Source organism: Alternaria triticimaculans (genome assembly GCF_023758025.1).
Source record: "Alternaria triticimaculans strain BMP 0046 chromosome Unknown scaffold_4, whole genome shotgun sequence".
NCBI lineage: Eukaryota > Fungi > Ascomycota > Dothideomycetes > Pleosporales > Pleosporaceae > Alternaria > Alternaria triticimaculans.
Genome location: NW_026055961.1, coordinates 1734198 through 1759198, shown reverse-complemented (window position 1 = coordinate 1759198; position 25001 = coordinate 1734198). Strand labels below are relative to the sequence as shown.

General features: G+C 54.1%; 10 protein-coding genes across 10 annotated transcripts; 4 read left to right on the top strand and 6 right to left on the bottom strand.

Annotated features, from left to right (window-relative positions):
* Positions 1 to 456: 456 nt before the first annotated feature.
* Positions 457 to 1431, top strand: VEL2 (Velvet complex subunit 2; the record flags this gene model as incomplete). The annotated part of the gene is made up of 1 exon (XM_049364795.1): positions 457 to 1431. One exon carries the CDS (start codon positions 457 to 459, stop codon positions 1429 to 1431), a length of 975 nt encoding a protein of 324 aa, XP_049223873.1.
* Positions 1432 to 1874: 443 nt separating this feature from the next.
* Positions 1875 to 5440, bottom strand: J4E78_004164 (uncharacterized protein; the record flags this gene model as incomplete). The annotated part of the gene is made up of 5 exons (XM_049364794.1): positions 1875 to 3552; positions 3602 to 4307; positions 4689 to 4976; positions 5024 to 5390; positions 5438 to 5440. 5 exons carry the CDS (start codon positions 5438 to 5440, stop codon positions 1875 to 1877), a joined length of 3042 nt encoding a protein of 1013 aa, XP_049223872.1.
* A 442-nt stretch (positions 5441 to 5882) lies between these two features.
* J4E78_004163 (uncharacterized protein) lies at positions 5883 to 6635 on the bottom strand (the record flags this gene model as incomplete). The annotated part of the gene is made up of 2 exons (XM_049364793.1): positions 5883 to 6502; positions 6554 to 6635. 2 exons carry the CDS (start codon positions 6633 to 6635, stop codon positions 5883 to 5885), a joined length of 702 nt encoding a protein of 233 aa, XP_049223871.1.
* A 228-nt stretch (positions 6636 to 6863) lies between these two features.
* J4E78_004162 (uncharacterized protein) lies at positions 6864 to 8246 on the top strand (the record flags this gene model as incomplete). Its single annotated transcript, XM_049364792.1, has 1 exon — positions 6864 to 8246. The coding sequence occupies one exon, from the start codon at positions 6864 to 6866 to the stop codon at positions 8244 to 8246; it is 1383 nt and encodes a 460-aa protein (XP_049223870.1).
* Positions 8247 to 8416: 170 nt separating this feature from the next.
* Positions 8417 to 9853, bottom strand: J4E78_004161 (uncharacterized protein; the record flags this gene model as incomplete). The annotated part of the gene is made up of 1 exon (XM_049364791.1): positions 8417 to 9853. The coding sequence occupies one exon, from the start codon at positions 9851 to 9853 to the stop codon at positions 8417 to 8419; it is 1437 nt and encodes a 478-aa protein (XP_049223869.1).
* Positions 9854 to 12321: 2468 nt separating this feature from the next.
* On the bottom strand, positions 12322 to 13888 carry J4E78_004160 (uncharacterized protein; the record flags this gene model as incomplete). The annotated part of the gene is made up of 3 exons (XM_049364790.1): positions 12322 to 12698; positions 12747 to 12989; positions 13384 to 13888. 3 exons carry the CDS (start codon positions 13886 to 13888, stop codon positions 12322 to 12324), a joined length of 1125 nt encoding a protein of 374 aa, XP_049223868.1.
* A 1127-nt stretch (positions 13889 to 15015) lies between these two features.
* Positions 15016 to 16921, top strand: J4E78_004159 (uncharacterized protein; the record flags this gene model as incomplete). The annotated part of the gene is made up of 2 exons (XM_049364789.1): positions 15016 to 15446; positions 15502 to 16921. The coding sequence occupies 2 exons, from the start codon at positions 15016 to 15018 to the stop codon at positions 16919 to 16921; spliced, it is 1851 nt and encodes a 616-aa protein (XP_049223867.1).
* Positions 16922 to 17366: 445 nt separating this feature from the next.
* On the top strand, positions 17367 to 19643 carry J4E78_004158 (uncharacterized protein; the record flags this gene model as incomplete). The annotated part of the gene is made up of 1 exon (XM_049364788.1): positions 17367 to 19643. One exon carries the CDS (start codon positions 17367 to 17369, stop codon positions 19641 to 19643), a length of 2277 nt encoding a protein of 758 aa, XP_049223866.1.
* A 228-nt stretch (positions 19644 to 19871) lies between these two features.
* Positions 19872 to 22674, bottom strand: J4E78_004157 (uncharacterized protein; the record flags this gene model as incomplete). The annotated part of the gene is made up of 2 exons (XM_049364787.1): positions 19872 to 22371; positions 22670 to 22674. The coding sequence occupies 2 exons, from the start codon at positions 22672 to 22674 to the stop codon at positions 19872 to 19874; spliced, it is 2505 nt and encodes an 834-aa protein (XP_049223865.1).
* An 824-nt stretch (positions 22675 to 23498) lies between these two features.
* On the bottom strand, positions 23499 to 24981 carry J4E78_004156 (uncharacterized protein; the record flags this gene model as incomplete). The annotated part of the gene is made up of 6 exons (XM_049364786.1): positions 23499 to 23818; positions 23869 to 23999; positions 24051 to 24350; positions 24436 to 24535; positions 24610 to 24730; positions 24781 to 24981. 6 exons carry the CDS (start codon positions 24979 to 24981, stop codon positions 23499 to 23501), a joined length of 1173 nt encoding a protein of 390 aa, XP_049223864.1.
* Between the last annotated feature and the right edge of the window lie 20 nt (positions 24982 to 25001).

Genomic DNA, 25001 nt, shown 5'->3' with positions numbered 1-25001 from the left:
ACACCCTGGAGCCTACGTTCACGTTAGTCACCCATTTTGCGGGTTTTTGTCTTGATGTAGTCTGCAGACGTTTTCGTGTATGAGGTGTCCCATGGGTGAGGTAGCGCCGGAGACTAACGCCGATCATGGCTGAGACCCGCAGCTGTGGTCCCCCTCACCTGCGTGGCCCTATAGGAACATTCCCGTTTCAATCCTACCCGATGACTCCATGAGGCTTTTTCGCATTGAGTTATCATCAGTGAATGTGATTTGATGGCCGTTTGCAAGGGTAATGTCTCGATACTGAACCATGGTTGTAGTGGTGAGTCTGTAGGTAGCGTTGGCCCGTGGCGCACTTCCGCATCGCCTAAATCTTGGGAGAGTATATAGCTTGTGCACGCCCGTCCGTTAATCTTACCCATAACATCTCTCACCCACATCCAATCAACACCAAGACACCAACATCACAACGCCAAAATGTCTTACAATAATTACACCAGGACTAGCACTGGCCGCCCAGAGCCAATTCAGCAACAGCAGACCATGGCGAAGCCCACCAGGAAATACGACTTGGTTGTTGAACAACAACCGATCCGAGCCCGCATGTGCGGCTTTGGTGACAAGGATCGAAGGCCGATCACACCCCCGCCCTGCGTCCGCTTGGTCGTCTACGACACCCACACGGGACAAGAGGTCCCCTTCAACGACATCGACAGCACCTACTTCGTGCTCATGGTCGACCTCTACGACGCGCAGGGAGTCAATGCCGTCAACCTAGTGAGACACAGTAGCGCGGCGCCGACCGTGTCGATATCAAGTAGCACCACCACATCATACCCTCCGCCGCCCGAGCGAACACACCACATGTTCACAGCCCAAGTTCAGTACGACTCCCGCGGTGGCATGCCGCAGCAGCACATGGTCCAGTACGGCGGAAACCCCGTTCCAGGGCCCCAGGGATACTGGCAGGCCCAACCACCGGGCTACCCCATGCCGCAAAACATGTACGGGCAGCCCCCCGTGCAGATGACAAACACAATGATTCCCGCAACACCCATGGGCTCGAATCACACCCGCAATCTCATTGGCATGAACGCTGTAAATGCATGCCGCCTCCAAGATCTCGACCAAAAACCCGGCTTTTGGTTCGTACTACAGGATCTGAGCGTGCGCACCGAGGGCACATTCCGGCTGAAGCTCAGCCTTTTCGACATTGGCTCCAACGACGGCACCAACGGCACGATTCACATGAACGACGGCAGCAAAGGTAAAGGCCCTTGCCTTGTCTCCAACTTCACAGAGCCCTTCACTGTCTACTCCGCCAAGAAGTTCCCCGGTGTCATTGAGAGCACCAAGCTCAGCAAGTGCTTTGCGCAGCAGGGTATCAAGATCCCCATTCGCAAAGATGGCCCCAAGGTGCCTAACCAGGCTGAGTTTGATGAGGATGCGTGAGAGCTGGGTGAGAGGCATAGGGGTTGATGGCATGGCCGTTGGCAGGTTACGGATGATGGATGCATGATCTGGGTTGGCGTTTTGGGATTTTGGCGTCGTCGGAGGTTTCTATCAATACGTTGCGAGCGAATTTCTGTAGGTATCGCAAATGGACAAATCATCAAATTACACGTTCTCATTGCTACTGCTGTTGTGAATGTTCTGTCAAATGAAGTGATGTATGATGCACCCTGAAGGTGTACACGGTGTTCTTGAATGACGACACAACCTACAACACATTGATACCTTCAGGCTATGTTATCAGTGAACCCACCTTATGCATGGAGGAAAGTCAACAGGCGCAATGAAGCCTACATCACTCCAAAAACAGACAAAGACGAAACACCGAGGCAATGTAGACATCTGTATGATTTACTTATAACAGGAATTCAACATTATGCCCACTAACCCCACTGGAAGAGTGTCTGCTTTTTACCCTTGTTACCCTTCTTCTTCCCTGCCGCTCCTGCATCCTCCAAAGCCGGTGTTGATGTACTGCTGTTCGTGCCGGATGGGCCAGCCCAAGGGTTACTCACTGGAGTGTTGCGTCCGCTGTTGTCGCGTCGTAGACCGTGACCAGTGTAGCCGGGGCTGAAGATTGTGCTGGTAGGTTTCGCTGCTGCGGGGAGAGCTGGGAAGGCGTCTGCGGCAGCAGGCTTCTTATTTACGTTTGTTGATGATGCGACTCGCGATGGCATGGGCGAGGGGCGCGCGCTCGTTGCGGCAGATGAGGAGGCCCACGGCGTTTGTCCGGGCTTCGCACCGACACGACCTGAAGGCGCTGGCAAGGCTGGGAATGGGTTGCTCGACGATGCGTTCGACCAACTGGCTTGCTGGTTGGCTGTGGATCGAGAGGATTGCGCTGTTGAGCTCTTCAGCTTCAGTACCCGCGAACCTCCTCGCGCAGTCGATGCGCCGTTCAAGCCTGTCGCAGAGCCAGGTAATGATGGATAGTCCTCGTTGATAGCCTTCCAATCATTCCAAGCCTTCAATAGAGCTTCTCGCTTGCCTGGCATCTCGAAGATGTCCGCCAATTCTTTGATCAGCTTCCCCATCTCTTTCGAGTTGGCGTCGAATAGCGCAAAGAACCCGTCGATGAGCTGTGGCGCGGATACCTTCGAGTTGCGATAGGCCGATACCGCGGCTCTGAACTCTTGCAGCTTGATCTCGCTACCCCGAAGCATGTTTGTGGCCCGTTCCGTAACTGCGTTGTGACGCAACAGTCTAGCCTGGTCCTGGGGTGTCTGTGGAACCGGATTGGGTGGTTGTGTGTCCATGCTTAGTTGAGCGACACCATTCGTGATATTGTTGGCAGCCGCTGGGGTTGGGCGCGACGCAGTGACGGTAGGAGGCTCTGAGGCGCTTGGAGGAGGTCTAGCAGCGAACGCCTCGCCTGGAGTTGGTGCAGAGAGCTGGCCCCCAAAAGTTCTTCCTGTTACTGAATGAGTGTTCTGAGCCTCTCTCTGCCGCTGGTAAGCAAGCTCTGCTCTGCTCAAGGGCTGCGCAGAGGACGCAGGCACTGGCTCAGCGTTCGGATCCCGTCCGCGTCCACGGCCTCTGCCACCCTCGCGTCTGCGCTCGTCTCGCCTGTTGTTGCCCTGACCTTGCTCGTGAGGCGCCCTGATTTGGAAGCCAGACATGTCGACTCTCCGGGCATCCCGTAAAGCGTCCTTGGAAAGACCGTTGGGATGCACCTCCAACTGGTGCGCCTTGAGGTCCATCTCAGAATCGAACACAACGAACTTCTTCTCTAGACACTCTCGATCTGGGCAGAGGAAATGGTCTTTCCGAAAGTGCACCTCGAGCGAATCGTAGTTGACGTAGTATTGTTGTTTCCTGCTTCCTCCCTCCCGGCGGTCGCAAATGTGGCAGCGTTCGTGCTTGTCTCTGCAATGGGTGTATAGTTCGTCGTCGCCGTAGAAACGCTGGTTGCAGAAACCGCACTCCGGGTGCCCTTTGAATCCGCTTTGATCTATTGCTCCAGGATTGTCGTCGCCAAATTTCTGGTGCCGTCGTAGCTCGGCCATCGTGAATAGGACGTGCTCGTGGGTAAAGACCTTTTTGTTCCGCGTACAGAGGTCACTTTATAATGTTAGCCAGTATCATTTGTTCAGAACTGCAGAGTACACACCACATGACTTTTCCATGCGCCGTCTTGACATGACGATGCAGGTCCGGCCAGCCTAGACAGGCTACATCGCACTCGCCGTCGGGGCAGTTGTACTGTAAAAGCAATCGCGCGTCTTCAAACACGCCGGAGTTCTCAAAGTGTATGCCCAGGGTATCGTCGGATTTGAAAAACTCAGCGGTGGAGAAGTCCTCGTAGTTCTTCTCGGCGTCGTCTGTGAGGATAACGTGGTCCGACTCGGTTCGACAATGTGCACAGGCCTTTGTTTTATACAAGGCCCGCATTCGGATGGAGCAGATGTGACATGTGCGGTGGTTGCAAGGAGCGACGGCTGTGTGCTGAACGGGCGAGGCGCAAATGAAGCAGACTTCAGCATCGTCGTCTTCGTTGTCCGATTGCTGGAGGTTGGGCTTAAAGAGAGTCGGTGGAGCGTGTCCGCTCTCTTCTGTGTCTATGGCAGGCGCCTTGCCCTTCTCCGGCGCGTGTCCACCGCGAGTGCCTGCGCCGTCTCTGTTGCCGCGACCTCGCCCGCGGCTCTGGAAGCCGCCCCGTCCTCGGCCTCGCCCTCCGAAGTTCTCGTGGCCATCTTCTCCACCGTGTGCACCTCTGCCGCGCCCACGCCCTCTTCCCCCTCTCCGTTGCGGGCTTGCAGGAACTTGCGGGGTTTCTGGGGCGCCTGTCGAGGCCATCGCGGGGTATTGTTGCGGGTCTAGGGGGTCAGTATACAGGGTTTTCGGTATGCACGATTCCAGACAGTTGTGCGAAAATGAATGGTCAGGCAGAGGCAGGCGGGCGAGGCCTCTTTGTACGGTAGGCCTTTGTTGGTAGTTTGGCGAAAGCTACTTGCGATGACGCCCTTCACAAGCGAAAGCTGTTAGCCCTGGAGATGGCCCATGCTCAAACATGACTCAAGCACTGCCAGACCGAACATGGCGCAGCAGTCGCTCGAATGAGTCGAAATGATTGTACACTATATTGTCTGTATGGCCGTAGTTATGCCTTACCGCTATACCTGCACAGACACGTTGTAGCCTCCTCGATGGCTACTCCGAAAACACACTCCACAGACTTCCCGAGTTTCACAATTCACGTAAGCCCAGTTCCTCCTCATCAAACTCATCCTGGTAGAAGGACCTCAGTATCTCCAGGTATTCGTGCCCTCCACTGCCACCACACATAGTCTGCTTAACCCAGCCCTGCATGGCGTAAATCTGGTCGGTAAACTTCTCAGCGTCAAGATGAGCCTGCTGAGTTTCGGTGGCTTTCTTCTCCATTTCGACGGGGTCTTGCTCGCTGTACGCGGCTAGCTCAGTCCTGAGCTTCTCGAGGTCTCTGGTGAGGTCGGCATGCTTCGTAATCAGTGTCTTGCGGTCGCCACCTGCGAGTGATGAGCATGAGTGCAAAGCATGGCAGATTGGTAATTACCTGTCTCCATGAGCATCTCCTCGTCATCAGCGCGAGCTGCACCTGCATCATCCACTTTCGCCTGAAGTTCGGCTACAGTAGCGGTGGCCTTGTCGAACTCCTCTTGGGCCTTCTTGAGAGCAGCATCTTTGGCTTTCTTTTCGTCGGCTGGGAAGCTCCAGTACCAGTTGCCGCTACCAATCTTCTCGACACGAATCTTGTTGTCGTCTGAGAGTGCTTGGAGGTAGTCCTTGACCTGCATGCCGTTGATGGAGGAGACTTGTGGCAGCGTCTTTTCGAGGTCCTTGATGCTATGAGCCTGCGCCGTCTTATGGAACCAGGCAAGAATGGATGCCGCCTTCTGCGGGTTAGGTTGAGTTTTGGGTGCCTGCTAGTGTGAGTGAGTGCTCGAGTGGGAATCATGTCTGAACTGACCATTTTCGCCCGACTGAGAAGACGAATGCTTTTGCAGCGGAAGTGAAGTAGCAATAAAGACCGAGGAGCGATAGCCGTGGCGATCGTGTTAATACTAAGGTCGCGAGATTTGAGCGCGCTTTTGATCGCGTCTTCTCCCGCTTGAAGGAAGGCACGCTAGGTCCCTGGTTGTGGTAGGAGGCAGGCACGACCTCAGCCCAGCTAGAACCCGATCGCATCAACACTATTGGCACTCATCTACGACACCCGGTAATCTCCTTTCTGCAGTAGAACTTGAATATTACGGCGTGAAGATCAGAGGTGTGCGTTCAAACGGGCCTACAAGGCGGTGATACACATATGGCATCATCTTTGACCCATCAAGTCCTCCTTGCGAATCTTTTGACTCCAGGTCGAGATGAAACCTTTTCACTCCTGAGCTTCGCCATTCCGCGTATTGTGATACTCAATCCAGATCCTCTTCAAAGTCGTCCGACTCTTCTGAGTCATCAAACGACGACGTCGACGACGACTCCTCATCTGATGACACCCACGTCACATGCTTCCCTGTCTTTTTTTCAACCGGCTGCTTCTCTTTATCAACACTTGGCTGCTCCTTTTCTTTAACAGAACCCTGCTTCTGGGCACCACTCTTCTTCGCCCTCTTCGCCTTCTTCAGACTCGTGAGAATTTCATGTTCATGTTCCTCAGCGGCCTCGGTAAAAGCCAAATCTCCTGTCTCACCCAGCGCATCGCGCGCCGTTTCTTCCATCAGGATGCACAGAGCAATGAGCGCGGTTTCGTTCAGGCCTCTCCACGTCCTTCGCATGAGCTTGCGCGAAAAGCGGCGGCGTCGTCCAGTTTTGACCCACAGCCTCTCGACGTAGGCTTTCATTGCGGTAGCCAGATCTCCACTGGGTAGCTTTTGGTCTGGAGGTAACTTGTTGTGAGCGGGATAATAGTCATCTTCCTCGTATCGGATGGGCGCATTCTTTCGCTTGAAGAGTACCTCGTCTGGCCGAAGTGGTTTCCTGGATGCCTTGGGATCAGAGATGTTGTGAATCAGACCAGTTCGGGCGACTCTGCCTAGATATTCTTAGATCAACTGTTTTGATGATGAACTTGGGCGTCTCTTACGTTTGACGGCATCGTAGACGGTGGATCGGCGCTTGCGAAATTTCGTGCGTTTAATCTTGAGCTTTTTCTTGACAGTAGCCATGCAAGATAGCTACGGAATGGTTGTCGTTGGTTTTGTGCTAAGGTAAGGCGAAGTGCAAAGGTACGCGGCTCGCTTGCAAGGATTGAGCGCCCGTTGGTGAATGTGTTGCGACTGCAGATCCCTGTCGCGTGTGGACGCCAGGCTACAACGTCATAACCTTGGAACCCTCTGCGCCTTCCAAGGTTCTTCTTTCCCTCGCTCCAACACACACGAAGCATGTAGTCGCATATGAACGCCCAACACGTGCTCGACCGCGCGTACGGCTTCATTCCCAACCATGTCCTCAAGCGCGCCTATGCCTCCCGTCTTATCTACGCGCTGCAACCGTCTTCCGCCGTGACCTTCAGTCAGCACCTACCGGCTCCCGACAACCCACGCGAGCGCATACCGGCGCATATATCCGGAGTAAACGCGCTGACAATCGACAAGTTCGAAGGACGATATCTGCTTTCTGGAGGTGCCGACAGCTCCATCGCGGTATGGGATCTCGAGGCGCAGACCACGGCAACCGAGGCGGGAGAGACATATCTGCCTCTGACGGCAGTGAACAAGACGAGCGAAGAGCACAAGCTGGGCATTACGCAGATGCAATTCTATCCCTTCGATTCTCTGGCCTTCCTCACGTCCTCGTACGATCACACCGTCAAGCTCTACTCCAGCGAAACACTTGCGACGTCAGCGTCTTTCGATCTCGACTCGGTCGTGTACAACATCGCCCTGTCGCCTATCGCATCGCACCTTCTCGTCGCATGCGCCACCCAACACCCCAACGTCCGTCTCGTCGATCTGCGTTCCGGCGCAACCACACACAGTCTAGCGGGCCACTCTGGCGCAATCCTCTCCACAGCATGGAGCCCTGTGCGCGAACACATTCTCGCGAGCGGAGCTACAGACGGCAGTGTACGCTTCTGGGATGTACGCCGCAGCGTCGGTGAGCTGGGCGTACTGGATCTCGAGGACTCAGTCGGCATACTAGGGAAGCCCGCGTCGTTTACACGCAACCCTACCAACGCACAAGCGCACAGAGACGCCGTGAACGGGCTCGTCTGGACAGAAGACGGCAAACACCTAGTCTCGTGCGGCCACGACGCGCGGATACGCGTCTGGGACACGGATACCGGCGCCAATACCCTCGCAAACTTCGGCCCCATGGTCAAGAACTCTGGGCTTGCGCCGCGTCTCCCCGTACTTGCACCCACGCAGAACCTCCAGCCAGGTGCCGATCTCATGTTCTACCCCAACGAGCATGAGATACTTAGCTACGAGCTCTTTGACGGCAAGCTGATCCGCCGTCTGCGCCGCTCACAGCAGCCCCAGACGAACAATCCACCTAGTACGTCTGGTGCAACAGCAAAGGGACAACGCAATATCAAGGATAGAATCACAAGTCTAGCGTGGCGGCCACATCATGTAGAGATGTATTCTGCGCATGCCGATGGCAGTATAGCGGCATGGACGCCGCGAACGGAAGAAGACGCTGAAGCAGACGAGGACGAGCAATTGGAGCGGGAAGAGAAGGAGGTGGATAAGAAGAGGAAGAGAGGCGTGCTAGATGAGATATACCAAGGGTTGACCAAGAAGCAGATTACATTTGGCAACATGGGCTTTTAGCCAACTGATAGTAATATTGACAAGATGAATTGAATCGAATCGCTCAGACTGTTATATTACAACATATGCTACCCGCTGCGTCTCTTCATATCTCCGTTATACATCATTGTAACAGTGCAATATATGCCTTCGTATAGCAACCCCATCTATCCCTCCGTCTATTCCAGTGTCTATCCAGATCCAAAATGCGGTAACCTAGCCGGAACGAATGGCTCTTCACCAACTCCCCCTCGTTCGTCTTCCTCTCTCACCTCGTCTTTAATAGACAATGGCCGATTGGGCGTAACAGCCTTACTCGAGTAATCGCTCTCATCCACATAGAACGCACTACTATCCGGCATCGTCTGCGTATCTACGAAACTCGGGAAAGGAATCGCATCGCTCTGGTCCATCGACAGCGCAGTCTCGCCAACGGGCGTGCGTACAAGCGGAGATACAGTCGAGTCTACTGTTGTCATAAGTCGCGCTGGCGACGCAGAACGAGGCGTACTAGATTTGGTCGAGAGAGGTTGATCGGGCGCTAGACCGCGCTTGACGGCGAGTTGTTGCGCTTCCTGCCGTTTGCGACTGACTTCCCTCTCCTCTTGTAAACGAAGACGTTCCTCTTCTTTGGAGAGTTCGTCGAGCGTGGGTGGAACTTGTTCGATTGTTTCGGAGACGGAGCGCGCGGAGAGGGGCGGTTTGTCCGAGTTGCTTGTGTTGCGGGAGGAGAGCGTGCGCGTGGATACGCGGGATGCGGAGGGGCGCTTGCTCTTGCTTGAGCGGGCCTTGTTGCTGCTGGGCGTGTCTTCGTTCCATTGGCCCGTTGTGCGGCGCTCGAGGGCGATGGTGAATTCGTCGTCGAGGGGCACGGCGTCTTCCAGCTCGTCTTCGCTGGGGAAGATGTCGCCTCGCGAGCTGAGGGAGTCGGTTGTGTGGCCCGATGTGTGCGTGTTGCTTCGCTGTCGGCGGTGGCCTTTGTTCTCGGGCCCGTCGAGCGCATCCTCGTCGCTGTCCTCTATCAGTGGCTCTTCCTCCTCACGGTTTCTTCTTGTTGCGCCTGGGTGCTCTATGAGGTCTGCGGCCGAGGGCTTGTATCGCAGTCCTCTGCCGCCAATCTTGAAAGGCAACCGGCCCAAGAAGCCAAAGTACGAGGAACTCGGGATGAGAGTCGGGTCTTGGGCACCATCTCGTGGCAACGTCGTGCTTTTCCGGCGCGGCGTGTTGTATCTCGGGTCGCGATTTCGCTGTCCATAACTCATGCCGCTCTGTCGGCCAGGCTGCGATGTTGCGCCATAATTGGAAGCGCCGCCGAGGAAGCGGTCGAGGTTGTCGCTGCCCCAGCCCAGCAGGCCGTCGTTCTCATCGTCCTCCCAGTCGTCGTAGAAGTCAAAGCTGACTTCTGCCCGGCCTCGTGACCGCCCGCGATTGCGCCGGCGGTCGTTGTGCGCTGGGAAGCATGGCGCCGTGCACGCGTTGACGCATTGGGTTATCGACGAGAAGCACGGATTAACATAGCGCTGCGTGAAGCCGTAGATGTTCTCCTGCGCCGATTCGTTTGCGTGCTCGAGGTTTTCTGTGATCTGGTGGAGCGTGCGATTCCACCGCGGGTCGCTGCGACGGTACATGGTGACGATGACGACGACGGTGACTAGCACTCAGTGGAAGCGGGTGGGTATTGCGTGGAGCAGCAGAGTGCTGCGATGCGACAGCGCATTGGCTTCAACAGGACAGCAGGCGCATTCACGCTGACACACTGAGGTATGACGACGTGGTCGATGAGATGCGGCTCGGTTGGCGCTCTAGGTTCAGATTCCCCAGCCCTGCGCCAGCCGTCCCAGCACCCCACATCAATCCAGCCTTTCACCCCCACAGTCTTGCTGCTTTCGGCACGCCCCTTCCGACCAATCCTACAATGAACCATGCGATACGTCCGCTTCCTCAAAAGTCCCCGCGTAGTCGCTGAAAAGGGCACGTCGAGAAAGCAAGTCCACTGTCTGATTACCATTACTTCAGACCTTGGAGATTCTTTTCTCCCTTACAACATCCAGCTAGCAGCAGAGTTGTCAGCAACGACAGATGGGTCAGAAGAAAGCGTGATAGTATGGTCGACCGTGCAATGGACAGCCGGTATGCGCAGTCTGCCCATCACTTTTCCGCTCCCTAAATCTCAAGCTTCTCACTCCAGTTTGCGAGTAAGAGTGGGTGGGGAGCCGAAACGAACACACGATGACTTTGCTGCCATAGCAGAAGAAGGTGCTCGGGGTGTTGTATCTGCCTGGAGCCCACCTTTCGCGTCGGACCAAGATGCTCTGAAATTAGTCGAAAGACGGTTCAAGCTGCCAGATGGACCCATCACTACTATCTGGGAGGAGACGGGAGAAAGCATAGCGAGGCACCTATGGTATGCATTTCCAGTTCTAATACAAACCATTTCAGGTGCTGATCATATATCAGGGACGCTGGTATCACACTCTCATGCCAGATGACAGCTCTGGATAATCCAAAATCCAGCCTAGCAGAAGCATTACTACCATATGGTATTGCATCTGAACCTCATCTGAATGTCCTCGAACTTGGCACTGGCTGCGGGATGGTTGGCATTGCAATCGCTCAAACTGTCTCCAACTCCAAAGTTCTCTTGACCGACCTTCCAGAGGCTAGAGAGATCGTTGAGCGAAACATCGACTCGGCGGTCAAAGCACCAGGTGCATCACTCGCGTTCATGGAACTGGACTGGGATGCAGAGTTACCTGGTGAAGTACAGTCTAGCTCAGAACCTCTCGATCTTATTCTCGCTGCTGATTGCACCTACAACCCAGACAGCAGGTATGCTTCCTCTCGCCCACATCACATGCCTGGAATACTGCTGACTTGCAATTACAGCCCCACACTAGTCAAAACGCTTGCACGACTCTCCAGAGCAAACCCCAAAGTCAGGATTGCCATCGCAATGAAAATGCGCCACTCAAGCGAAGAAGTATTCTTCAAACTAATGTCCGACGCAGGGTTCCTAGAGACAGACAAGATGGAGTTTCCATTGCCAGGGGATGTTCAAGTTGGCGAGGAGACTGTGTACTTGCACGTCTACTATAGGGCATTCTTTGCTCCTACTTAGCCAGAAGGTCATCTGCCTTGGGTATCGCTAGGTTCTGTTCCCAATTTGATGAGCAACTCACTCATTCATTTACCATCACTTGTCACATATAGCAAAAGAGGTGCATACAAGCTATTATACTCAGGACGTTCTGCACGCTTACAACAAGGCTGCTGCAAGGTAGCTAGCCTGCCCGTATCGTACGACACCAACCCCAGAACAAGGCACGCCAAGTCTGTGGAAGTCAGACAAAACCTACCATTCTCCAGCGTCTACAGCAATCAGGCAAAAACTAAGTATTAAACGAATCAACATGCATCCCCATCCCACTTCCACAAGACAACCCTCCACCGCATCGATCCTCCGACACCCTCAAACCCACCCCTCAGCCTCGCCCATCCCAAACCCACCACAAATTCCTCCCGCCCCCACACCCTTTCCCATCATACCCTCCACCCCCCATCCCAGGTCATTCCCACTCCCCGCAAGCTGACCACCCCAAACCTACCCTAAGTAGCAAGTCCGGCGTGGGGTCCGTCGAACCCAGCACTAACAGCCACTAACGCTCATGCTGGTAAGCACTTCGAGCGCTAGCGCTTTCCGCAAGGACTACGCCGCTACGCCGCAGTAAACTAGTTACTTCCGCTAGCCAGATGGATGCAGATGGATGGAACGAGCGGCTTTGCCGAAGGTGCTGATTGTGGCGTGATAGTGTGGTGCTTCGTGTACTAGTCACTGTATCATGCGCGGCTTTGGTGTCGTCTTGCTACGCACATTACGGATTAGTTTGTCAGTAGACGCGTGAAGTTAGTGGTGTTGGAATCAAAGGTTCACAACCCAATTTGTATGATTATTGTAACGATGTCCATCTTGTATATACAGTCTTGTCATGCTATGTACAGTTGATTATCAAGTCCTGCAACGATTATAGTACGAGGTTGCGCTGGTGACCCGTTCAAGCATGTGTTGATTCCACCTCTTCGTTACTGCATACAGGGTTCAGGGCGATATTTTGTACGTCAGGCGACGCGATTTGGTTATGAAGGAGTTGATGGCTTCGGTGAGGACGTTGGAGGGTCTTGTGCTTGCCTGAAGAACACCGTTAGCGTCGTTGTATTGGGTTTGGGATTGGAGGGTGCTTACGTCTGGTTCTCCGTCTGGCGTAGCGGCGCGGTTTACAATGGCTTTTTCGGGCTCGGTTAGGAAATTTTTGATTGAGCTGTTGGCGGATACGCGGGTTATGTTTCCGTAGCCGTCGTATTCTTCGATGTCTTTGACGGGGCTTCCAGCAGCTTGTTGTCGGGCTGCTTGTGCGCGCCTTCTGTTCGATCGCATTATCAAGGTTACACCGATGGCGAGAAGGATCGTAACGAAGCCTGTGTTCATGTTAGATTCGTCGTGCAAGACTCTGGTGCGGTACTCACCCAGCACTCCAAAAAGGATGAACAGTGTCCTTGCAAGGGGTGTCAAGCCGTGCTGCGGCTCGACACTAACGGCGGTGGCGAGACTGGAAGGTATGGCTGATCCGGAAGCTAGGGACAATGTGCGAAGCCCCGAGGATACGGATTGTCGTGTAGTCACAGCTTGTGGCGCCAGTATAGTTTGAGTGGATGGCTGGATGTCTTCTTTGCCTTCTGCTGTTCGCGTGACGGTGACAAAAGTGAGAACTGGAGGTAGCGATGAAGGCTTTGTCGTTGTCGAGGATGCTGTTGGTGATGAAGTCGAGATGACCAATGTCGGCGGCTGGGAGAAAGAACTCGTAGAGGATTCAGTGGCTGTGCTCACTGCCGACAAAGACGACGTAGTTGACATAGCCGTTGGACGGGAGTCGCTCAGAATCATGAATGACACTGCAGAAATATCCATTGTGGGCTTCGGTTGATTTTTTCCCGGCATGGGTTTGCCCACTGTCATCGCCGAAGTTGCAGACGGTGCAGTCGAACTCTCAGGGGTTGCGAGAGGTGTCACTACAGGTGTAGTCAACAGCACAGGAGTTTCTAAAGAGATGAAAGTCAACACTCCATGCACGTCTCCAAGGCGTGTTCTTCATCAAGAGCTTACCTTGGTTCATTCCAGGTACTGTTCCCAATGAAGGGTCGTCTTGGTTGACACCGGGAAGGGCTGCAATTTCATCCTGTGCGAAAGAGTCCGCTAGAAGGCCTGGGACTGCAGTTGAAGCAGGTTGGATGGTCATGGCCTCGTTCATCGCGACAGCATCTGCTTGCACAGTAAGGGTTGGCCGGATGGTAGATGCTACAAAGTCAAGAGAGAAGGTCGAGGTGGCATTCATCGATAACGAAGGGGCGGTGAAAGCTTGAAGTGTTGATCCCTGGCCATCGGTAGGCGTTGGTACGGCCAGTGTTGAGAGCTGTTCAGACTGCGATGGGAGTACACCCTGTGTACCCATAAGAGAGTCCAGTGACCGTGACGATGGCATTGGTGGTGCACCTTCCGGAGTTTCGTTCTTGCTCGTATCCGATTGTTGGGATCTCGTCCCGCCAGTCCCCAAGTCCATGTCCATATCCTCCTCACTCTTGCCCTCGACTACGATGGGCGTAGCTGCCATCCTTGGATTATTACGGCGTACCAGCACCGGTGGGGTATCATATGGTCTGCTCGGTGCAGCCATTGCGAGATAAGATTCCCATAGAGGCGAGGAAGATTCACAGCACACGAGGATATTGAAATGGCAGTAACGCGGGTGCCATACCCCAGCCGGCTATTAGTGGTTCCATACAAAAAGCACCAGATGCCAAAAACGTGCTGAAGCGGGTGAACGTTTCGGTGTGGGCTGCTACCACGAGATGCGGTTGGTCAAGGGAACGCCCACCGCGACTTTTCAGTACCAAACATGACCAGCACGATCCCTGTACCAGGGAGATCTGTCGCCTATTTGAGACCATGTGGTGCACCAGCTATGGTTTTCGGGGGATTGTATCCGCTTCATGGGGTTCCTCCAAACGTGCACTTGTTTCGCAGAGGACGCCAAAGTTTGTGTCGACACTCGAAACGTAGCGCATGCGGCGGGAACTTCGAGACCGGTCTGAACAATCGATGCCACCGCGATGGCCGCGTGGTACGTATCTAGTTGATGGAGGCCGTCCGGTTGATGATACAAGAAAAGGAACGGGAGCCTTGCTGTCAGCTCATATAGGTCAGATCTACAGATAACTTGTACTCTGGATAAAACAGCAGCGCATTGATGATTCTTGCCATGGAGAGTGTTCTAAAATATTCGTCTTTTGCTCGCGACCAGAAACAGTAATGATGGCCTTGCTCATTATGGAATTGTCGCGACATTTTCGACGGTGCCAATGTGAGGCATGCTCAGCTTCGACTCGGCAGACTCATGCAACGAGCGTGGCTGTGCCTGGCTTCGGCACTTGTATCCGGCCTGACACAACGAGGTGTAATTCAGAGGTATTCTAGCATCCGGGATGGGGTTGTAGAGCAAGAGGACCACTGGGTGTTTAGCTCGCGGGTGCATCGGAACCAGCCTTTCGAGGCCTCGGGCGCGGCGAAGTGGATCAATCCAGCAGCCGTCCGAGTCGATGATGCTTGCCGTGCGCCACCTCAGTCTAGGTCGACATTCCCTTGTCGCATACTTATTGTTCGTATTCTGGCAGTTCTGCAACATGATAATCGCGAGTACATAGCCGCTGTCGTCGTTCTTTTCGCACGTGTACCCCCCGAATGGCCGCACGCGACACGCCCGAGCGCGCGGTGCCGGAAACCATGGACCTCGAGCATGGGACCAAACGCGACCCTTCCCGCGACCGCGTTGCACCGAATGGTCAGAATTTAGAAGTCACCCCGCCATGGAGGAAAAGGTTCAGCGCGCGCACGCCGGCGCCCGTCGCTCGCTGGAGCCGCAACGTTGTCGACTGGGTCAAAGGGCCGAAGCCTCCGAGCAGATACACGATCACGCCTTTTCTTGAGCGCTGGCAGACGCTTCCTGTGCGTCTGCTCGCGCGGCTGCCGGAATGGATGCGCATCTGCGTGTATGCGGCGGCATGCATTGTGTGGATCGTTGTCTTCGCGGTAGTCATCAGTGACGGCGGGCTTCCGTCTGACATCGGAGGGTTAGGGGCGCCTGTCAAGCTGTCGTGTATCAACAACCTGTGGTAGGGCCTCTCCTCTTGTACTCGCAGCTGTGATGACTGTACTGATCGTCGCCAGGCCTTCTACAGAGAGCTGCGGACCCGACGGCCGCAACTGCCTCCCCTTCTCCAACGCCTCGTTCGCCTTCGTCTGCCCCGCCGGTTGCTTGAGCGCCCAAGTCCTAAACCCTCGTGCAATCGGTCCGCAGGTTATAAACTATCGATCCCTGGTGATTGGCGGCACGCCGGATTCCCAGGGCGATGGGCTCGTATATCGCGGGGACTCGTTCATATGCTCGGCGGCCATCCACGCTGGAGTAATCAGCGATGCCAGCGGCGGTTGCGGTGTTCTCTCCTTGGTAGGAGAGCGCGACAGCTTCGGCGCTGTGACACGACATGGCATCAGCAGCATTGGCTTCGACTCGTACTTTCCAATGTCCTTTACCTTTGGTGAGGCTTCGGCCCAATGCGAAGACCCGCGCTGGAATCTGCTGATCCTCTCGACCATCTTCACTGCTCTGTTCGGCATCTTCACCACGAGCCCTGCGACGTTCTTTGCGCCCGTCTTTACGATTCTGTTCTTCCAGACCGGCATGGCATCAGATCCGCCCTCGTACTCAAACTACGCCTCCTTGGCCTCTACAACACTTGGCCGCTTCTTGCCTGCGGCATTGGCTGCTGCCCTCTTCTATCAGTTCAGCGTTCGCAAGTCTCTGCGTAATTGCAGGGCGCAAATCGAAAAGACCATACTCTGGATAGGCGGTGCCTGGGTTGGCGCACTGAGTAAATATACATTTGAACGTATACCCATACAGCGCCTTACAGGAAACGACATCCGACAACAGCCTGGTGCTATCACAGCATTAGTAATCATCGTGCTGATTTTGTTTGCCGTCGTTTTGTACCAAGCATGGTGTTTCCGTAAGGAAGGGCGACTGCCACGCTATCTTGCACTATACGCTACATTGGGCCTTGGGCTGGGTATCCTTGCAGCTATGCCGAAGCTTACACTTAGGATACACCACTACATAATCGCTCTCCTACTCCTTCCAGGTACTGCGCTGCAGACACGCGTGAGCTTGCTGTGTCAAGGCCTGCTCGTTGGACTCTTCGTCAACGGTATTGCACGATGGGATTTCGATTCTATACTACAGACGGCCGCAGCGCTGAGAGGGGATGGCCAGCTCGGATCTGGCATCCCAGGTATTCTGGAGCTAGTCGTGAATCGTTCGAGCATTACATTCGCATGGGAGACTCTACTCAGCGGATATCAAGGCGTCAGCGTGGTGGTCAACGATGTGGAAAGGTATCGGGGCATTGGTGGAAGCGACACAGGAAACTTCACCTGGAGTCGTTCGGATGATGCGAAGGATGAGTACTTCAGGTTTGCGTTCATCAATTATAAACTGTTTGGCAACGTAGAATATAGCGACTTCACGAGTGCGGGTACGTGGTTCTCGAATGGGACCTGGTCTGGAATCCCGCCAGGCCGTACATGATAGAACCCGAATGAAATCATCTTCGGGAGGTAGAGACCTGTTTAATCCCTTCATTGCAAACCTCGTTCCTGCAGATGTGACCAATGAGCCACTAGCGCGTTTACGTCACCGTTCAATACATGGAAACCTGGGCTTCAGGACAGGCGATCGACAGGTGGAAGCGGTGATCCAACGGTTATACAGACACGTCTTGGCCAACCGCGGCAGCCATCATGCCCTCTCCTGCGACAAATCAGGTCTGGCTCAGATTGTTCCTTCTGCTTTGGGTGCGGGGGTAGTCCGAACACGGCAGTGGACATGACGTCACACCAACAGAGCCGAGTTGCTCCAGGGCTTGAATGACCGCGCCTGCACTAGGTCATTTTCCACAAACACGATGCATCCTCTCCCTCGGAACCTCTACTCCCTTTGACATTACCCCTCTACCCTCTGGAGCCTCAAAGGCATGGATTCACCCCCGAGACGTGAAGCGCCGGCTGCTTCCAAGCGAAAACCTGTCCCTTCGCCGACTGCACCTGGGCCTTCGCTTGAGCCAGAACGCAAACGCGAGCTTACCAGTAGACTAATACCGGATGCCTTTCTCGCTGCCACTCTCTTGGCAGCCTTTACTCTCTCCTGGCCGTTACGATGGGTTATCTCTGGAGCGCCCATACTTGTCTACGCCATCCTCCTAGGCGAGGCTTATGGCCATCGTATCTTACCCTTTGTTCCCGTCTGGACCATATTTGCAACTGTCAACTTCATCTACGCAGTATGCGCGACATCATGGCTTCTGTACTGGGTATTCTGGTCCCTCTGCTGGCCTGTACTCTTCATCACCTGTCTCTTCCAATTCGAAGCACCTGCTGCACTGGCGCGCCGCACGCTGCGAAAGACTTTCCTACGAGACCTGCACTTTATCAACGATCAGATAGCCTTCTTCGACCTGCCTGCTCTTGAAATTGACACCGAAGTCAAGGGACTTTTCGTCGTCCGGGGAGTCACGCTCTCACTCTCCACAATGACACTTGTTGCTCATGGAGTTGAAGCCGGGATAAAGCTCGCTGACGACATTGAACTCGGCATCCAAGTCGACAAAGTCGTCGTACCCCTCTTCCGCGAGATAACTGTCGACGATGTGTATGCGAATGTGAAGGGTGGGGATTGGGAAGTCACCTTTGGAGACGTACAGTACGGCGTTCCAGAACCAGATGACGATGAATCTGTAGTCGTCACCAACACTGCCATCCTCAGAGCGGCAACGATGAAAGGCAACGCCAACGGCCGCCCGGCTGAAATGGTCCGAAACCTTACGGCGGGAAAAATACCGACTGAGGCTGAAGACACCAAATCCGCATTCTCATCTGTCAAGAAGATCTCACCAGATGAGGAGCGCGCCCACACAAAGTACAAAGAGCTGGTACGCTATATCAACGACACAAGCGCCATTACAAAAGCAAAGGAGGGATTGGTAGAGGCATCGAAGGCACGAGCGGAGGCTGGCTTGACCGACGACGAAAAGGACACAAAAAACACGAAGAAGTCAAAAGAAGAACCGGGAGTGCGCTTGGATATTGAAAACCTCGATGATTTCCGGGCAGCGATTTGTACCCAGATCCACGGGCAACCATCGATACCTCACCCACCGACCAAATCGATCAGAGTCTCCACTCTTCGCAAAACATCGTACCCAAATGTAAAGAAATTCTTACATCGGTTACCCTTCCTCTACCGCTTGATGCTCAGCCCCATCTGCTACTTCCATCCTGTCAAGTTCAAGTCCGTCACGGCAGCTGGCTCAGGAAAGTGGTTCACTGTCTTGATGCAAAAATATTTCTTCAAGCATTACTCAGCCCAAGATGCCGAGATTCGTAGATTGGAAGCGCGGATATCAGCCTGGTGCGCAGATGCCAATTTCGCTGTGGAATTGGGCCCGATTGCTAGCGAAGCCCACTTCCCCATCAACACCAATTACAACATCACGACCCACTTCAAGATCTCCGATGTCATGGCTTACAGAATTCTTCCGGATGCCGTCGAACTTAAGCAAGTTGTGCGGTTGGGAGGTGCGGATGCTGTACTCACGATTCCCACATTCCTGTTTCCCCACCATGAGCACATCTTCCCGGAGAAGAAGAGTGACTTCGACCTGCTTGAGATGGAATCTGCCATAAAAGAAGCCGAGGCTACTCCGAAGCAGATCCGGGATCTTAAAGAGCTCGGAAAGCTGAAGAGAGACGAGGCTTCTATGCATGTCAACGCACATGCCCATCTCCCGGCACAGTTCCACCAAGACCTTCTTAACTTTGTCGCCGCAATTGTTAAAGCCACCAAGGTCATCGAGTCGGATAAGGACTTCGAGGAGGCCAAGGTCCTTCGCGAGCTGAGGCGTGTCACTACATCTGATAGCGAAGCTAGTAGTCTTGCATCAGTCAACACCAACAGCAGCGAGGTTTCAGGGACCACACTGAATGCCAATGACGACAATGGCTTCAAGGCATTCCTAAAAAAGGTGGACTCTGGCTTCAAGGATGCGTCGAACAAGACCATGGTGGGCATGCGCAAAGCTGGCCAGAACACTGTACACGCCATGGCCAATGATCGTTGGATCGCTCGGCTTGTCGGCAAAGTGACTAGGAAGTTGGAGAAGGCGCAGGGCGAGCTGGGGTACAGTGGAGAGGTTCCAATCGCTCTGGCTAAGTACCGCGAGCGACATGAGTTCGAGCAAAAGCTTTTGCCTTGAGCTAGAGAGATTTGGTGTTGGGGAGACAGTTGATTAGTTGCATGATACCCTGTTAAACTCCACGTGTTTAAGTAGTTTACTTCAGTACTGGATTACGAATTAATGTCTACCTAAGACCCGAGGACCATGACTGATAGTGTTATGATTCTTTCAAAGTATTTTATCGTTGTAGCTAGACTAAGTGAGAGCCGTCGGGATTGTTTGCACAATGAGCGAGGAAGCACATGCTCATACTTTCGACCATTTCAACAAGACTGCCGCCAACACTACCGGCAGTACACTGACCAGCTCTCCCAAACCAGCAAACTCCGGCGGTATCCTCGCATGCACGAAAGCGCCCGCGCCCAACAAAACAGCGAAAGTATTGTAAACGAAGCTCCATCCAAAGTTGAATGCAACCCTGTGTATGGCCTTTCTACTCACATTGATGATATTCAGCACACCCGAAAGGCTAGGACGGACGAGCACAACATCGGCAGCGGATTGCGCGATATCAGTTCCGCTTGAGACATGGACGCCGATCGTAGCTTGCGCGAGAGCAACAGCGTCGTTCGTCCCGTCGCCTACGAACATGACAATCGGCTTCCGGGATTTGCCAGTTGATGGTGTTGTAGAAGGTGTTGCGAGCAGATCCTTGATGTACGTCTGCTTGTCCGCCGGCGAGCAACGAGAGCGGACGGTGTGTTCCGAGACGTTGAGCTGCGCGGCAATGGCTTTGACAGCGCCGTCGTCATCGCCAGATAGGATGTGGACACTGATACCGCTGCGTCGGAGATGATCGATAGTAGAGGCTGCATCAGGTCGTAGCGTGTCTTGTAGACCGAAAACGGCTACGAGCGCGTTGTCGACGGTGAAGCAAACCGTGGTGAGGCCTTCGGATAGCATGGAACGGACGCGCGGATCGTCGGACAGCTCGAGCCATCTCGAGTTACCGGCGCGCAGCTTCTGGCCATTAATCGTTCCTTCGACACCTTTGCCAGTCACGACTTTAGCATCCGGTACCGTTAAAGCAGACGATCCCTGCGACGCGAGATGTGTGGCGATGGCTGCCGAGACGGGATGTTTAATGTTCTGCAGCAGACCCAGCAAGAGAGCCTTCGCTTCCCCGCCCACCTCCGCATACTCCTCCCGCACCACTGCCAGCTTCCCTGCCGTCAACGTACCAGTCTTGTCGAACACTACATCCGTGGTTTTGTATGCGACTTCGATGCTGCCCGCTGTCTTGAAGACAACACCCCGTTTCGCCGCGACACCGGATGCGATGACGATGACCATGGGGACCGCGAGGCCGATGGCGCAGGGACATGAGACGATCAAGACTGTGATGGCATATGTTATGGCTTCGATGGTCGCTTCGGAGCCTGATTGATGCCGTATAGCGACGCCGATGGCGACCCAGATGACGAACGTGATGATTGTCAGGGCGACTACAACGGGAACGAAGTAGCTGGCTACAGTATCGGCAATCTCTTGGATCTTGGGCTTGGAAAGCTTTGCTTCGTCAACCATGCCTGCGATAGTCGTGATGGTGTTGTCGCCAGGTAATCGGGTGAGGCGCACGGTGAGCGTTCCGCTTCCGTTGATTGTACCAGCGATGACTGCGGATCTGGCGTGCTTCTCTGCGGGTTGGGCTTCGCCTGTCAACATTGACTCGTCGATCTCTGAAGAGCCGGAGATGACGGTACCGTCCGTGGGGATGCGCGAGTCTGGTGCAACCTTGAAAATATCTCCGTATTGCAGCAGCCTGGCATCGATCTCTCGCTCTTCTGCATCGTCGACTAGTAAGGCAGTAGGAGTTTGCAGGGAACGGATGCTGATGGACTCTGCCGCCTTTTGGCGCGCCAGCGACGCCACCCAACGGCCGACCATGATAAGAGTGACCAGCAGTGTACTCGTCTCGAAGAACTCGCCCGTCGATAGAGGTTTTCCACTGACCAAGAAGCCAAAGGAAACAACTGAGAAAATGTACGCGGCGCTTGTACTCAGGACGATGAGCAGATCCATCTCAATGACCTTCGAGAAGACCAAAGCCTTGAGAGCCTTCGGATAGAAAGGTCCGGCGATTACAACTTGAACGATAGTTGCAAGTGCAAGCGACGCAGAGCCATACGCGATCTCGCGCTCGGGGAGAGGAGCCCATGCCATGACCAACACGGGAATGGTCAAGATGGCAGAAAGCAATGTCAACAAGCCCATGTTGCGGACGTGTCTGCTACCAGCTTCCAAGGAAGAATCAGGACACGGTGGTGCAAGTTGCAGCGACTGGCTCCACTCGTCGCCCATCAAATCCCTCGCCCCTATTATCTTCGCATCGTAGTCCACGCGTATAGTTTGTTTGCCCAGGCGACGCACATCCAGCACTCCCTCCGGCCACTGTCCATTGATCCAAGCTGAAGGGTCACCCGAGCAGACGAGATCCAGACTACAGCCTTGGTTCGACACAATCTCGCATTTGAATTCGGTTGTGCGGTGCAGGTGTTTGACGACATCGTCGGCGGTCGCGAGGTTGGTGTTGATGTCTAGCTCGACGCGCGCGAGGACGAGGCTGGTCTGCAGTTTGCTGACGTAGTTCAGACTGCCGAGGGTTCGCTGGAGTTTTGTCTCGCATCCTGTGCAGGTCATGCCTGAGACGCTGATGGCCACGTGTTCGCGTACGACGCCGCCTTTTTCGATGTCGGTGTTGTCGCCTGCTATCTCGGTGGTGTTCACCACAGCCGCTTTCTTGTTGCTGCAGCATTTCGACGCGTCTTTCGGCGGACAGCAAGATGCTGGTTGGGGGTTTGAACACTCCTTGGGTGCCGATGTGCAGCAGGAGGACTTTGGTCGGGATATGGCAGTCTTCACACCGTCAGTGTTATCGATTGCGCAACAGCTGCTGGTACATGTTTCTCCAGAGATGCTTTTGCTATCGTTTGCGCAGCAGTCATCTTTGGTCTTGCCAATGCAGGAAATTGGTGCAACCGTTTTGTTCGAGCTGCTGCTGCCACACCCTCTCGTCTCGGATTTCACCGGCGTAGACGATGTACAGCATGAGGTCGTCGGCTTCGGCTTCGCGGGTGCCGACGATGAGCAACATGAGCCCTTCGGCTTCAAGGCTACAATTTCCGATGGTGAACCGCAGGAGTCTGTCGACTTTTGCTCTTCGGGTGCTGATGAAGAGCAGCAAGACTTGGATGCTTTCGAATCTTGAAGAACTGATGGTTCACAGCATGAGCTGGATGGCGTTGTGTTCTCAGGTGCCGATGTTGAGCAGCACGACATGCTCGGCTTGGCCTCATCCGCTGGCTGTGTTGAAGCACAAGGTGCCTTTGCTTCTTTCGATTGCGGAGTTGTTGAAGATGAGCAGCACGAACTCTTTGGCTTTGTTGTCGCATCCTCGAGGTTGTTGACGCTAGCGCGAGAGGCAGTAGACTCAGAACTAGAAGAAGCGAGTGTTGCATTCACTCCGGGCTGGCTATTCACCATCGCGCTGCTCGATGTCTCTGTTGACTGCTCAACGTTGGCTGCAGAAGCGACATCTGATTTCGCGGTAGATATCGCTGCCGCATTCTTAGGGCCACAGCAACCTCCTCCGCACGCCATGGTGAAGTCGTTGGTTGTTAAGGTGAGTTATCGAAGAGGTTTCGCAGTGGAAATTACGATCTGGAGAGTTGGAAGGCACAATGCTTACCTCAATACATGAACTAGTCCGAGATAGTGAATTCGATAGGTCACCGCTTTACTGTCGATAGGTCACCGCTTCGGCCTACGTCGGCAACCTCAAAGCAACGCAACTTAGCAGAAGGGAGGTAAGGTATACAACTTTTATTCTTTTTGACAAGCTTCTGAAGCGATTTCATCTCCGCCGATGAAGACTCAAACTAGCTCGCATTCGATCAAGCTCTCTTGCGAGTGCTTCACGGTCCAGACACGAACGATCTTCAATCCAAGTTCCGGCGACTCCAACAGCTGGCTCCATTGCGAATACGTACGCTCCTTCGAAGAGAAAAGGGTGATCATCATCATATCCAAAGCAGTGGCTTGCCAGTCAGCGCCCTTGTCCGGAATGACGTTTTCGTTGATAAGCAGTTTGCTGTAGCCTTTCTTCATGGCGCCAGCAACTTGCTTCAAGATGCTCTTACACACGTCGTCGGGCCAGTCGTGCAACACGGAGTGCATGTAGTATGCTTTCGCTGCTGGGGGTTGATTAGCGTCTGACGGGTAGCTCTGCAGCTGCCAGACGTACCTTTCAATGGTTGCTCAGTGTGAAAGTCATACTCCATACGTTCGATGCTGGGATCCAGTCGCTCAATTCCATCGATGACGGAAGGTCGATCCTGCAATACAAGCCGGCCGGGTACTTGAGGGTACTTCGATCTAAATGTGTCGTAAGCATACGTATCTGGACTAAGCCTTGTGGCAGCATACCTGAATTCTTGGATGTCCTGACCGTAACCGCCGCCAATGTCTACCAACAGGACGGCGTCTTTAGAGTTGTCCATACCGTCTATCAGCTGCTCCTGTACAGGATAGAAGTTAGAGTCCATCCAGCTTGGTCGACCCTGACGATAGCCACCCATGTGGTTGTTGAATTGCTGACTCAAGGGCGGGTGTGTATCCAGATACCGGAACATGTCAAGCTCAGTATTGAAAGCATACTGATACGGCCCGTTGGTTATGTCTGAGGTGAGCTGGTAGTCGTTCTTCTGCAAGTACTCCGAGAACTTGCTGCAAGACTGGTGGGCTCCACCGCCACTGATTTGATCAGCACCGTACTTAGTTTAGCAACGTCTCAAGCACCGAGAACACTTACAGGGCTGGATAGCCATCTCCAATGATAGGGATAGTTAATGCCTTCGAGAAGTTTGTTGCCATGTATTCATCACTGTCGGTCTCGGTGATGTAACCCATGGCTGCAATGTGCCTCATCAAGCGAGCTACCAGTGTAAGCGAGGTCACGGAACGATTCGCTAGTATGCAAGCTTACCCAACAGTTCGCGAGGCTTTCCAAGCTTGTTCGCAATGTCATCCACCTTCATTGGTTTGTCTCCAAGTACACCAAACACACCTGCATTATAGCAGGTGGTGATGGCGGTATGGCAGCCGGGCTAGTGACACCACTTAGATACAGAAACCTCTACAAAGATCTAGCACATACCTGGGCCCAGTTCTGCTCGATCATGGTCTCACGGGGAGTCTGCAGCGCTCTGACGAGCGCTTTAGCCTGCGAAAGCATTGCCATGCGAGTGTCATTGTGATCAACAGAGGGTTTGCCCCCGAATTCCGACAGCTTCTCCAGTAGGCATGGAACGGCGCTTGGGTCGTTCGCACGCACTGCAATGCCGAGATCGACCAGCATGTTTGCGAGGTTCTGACACG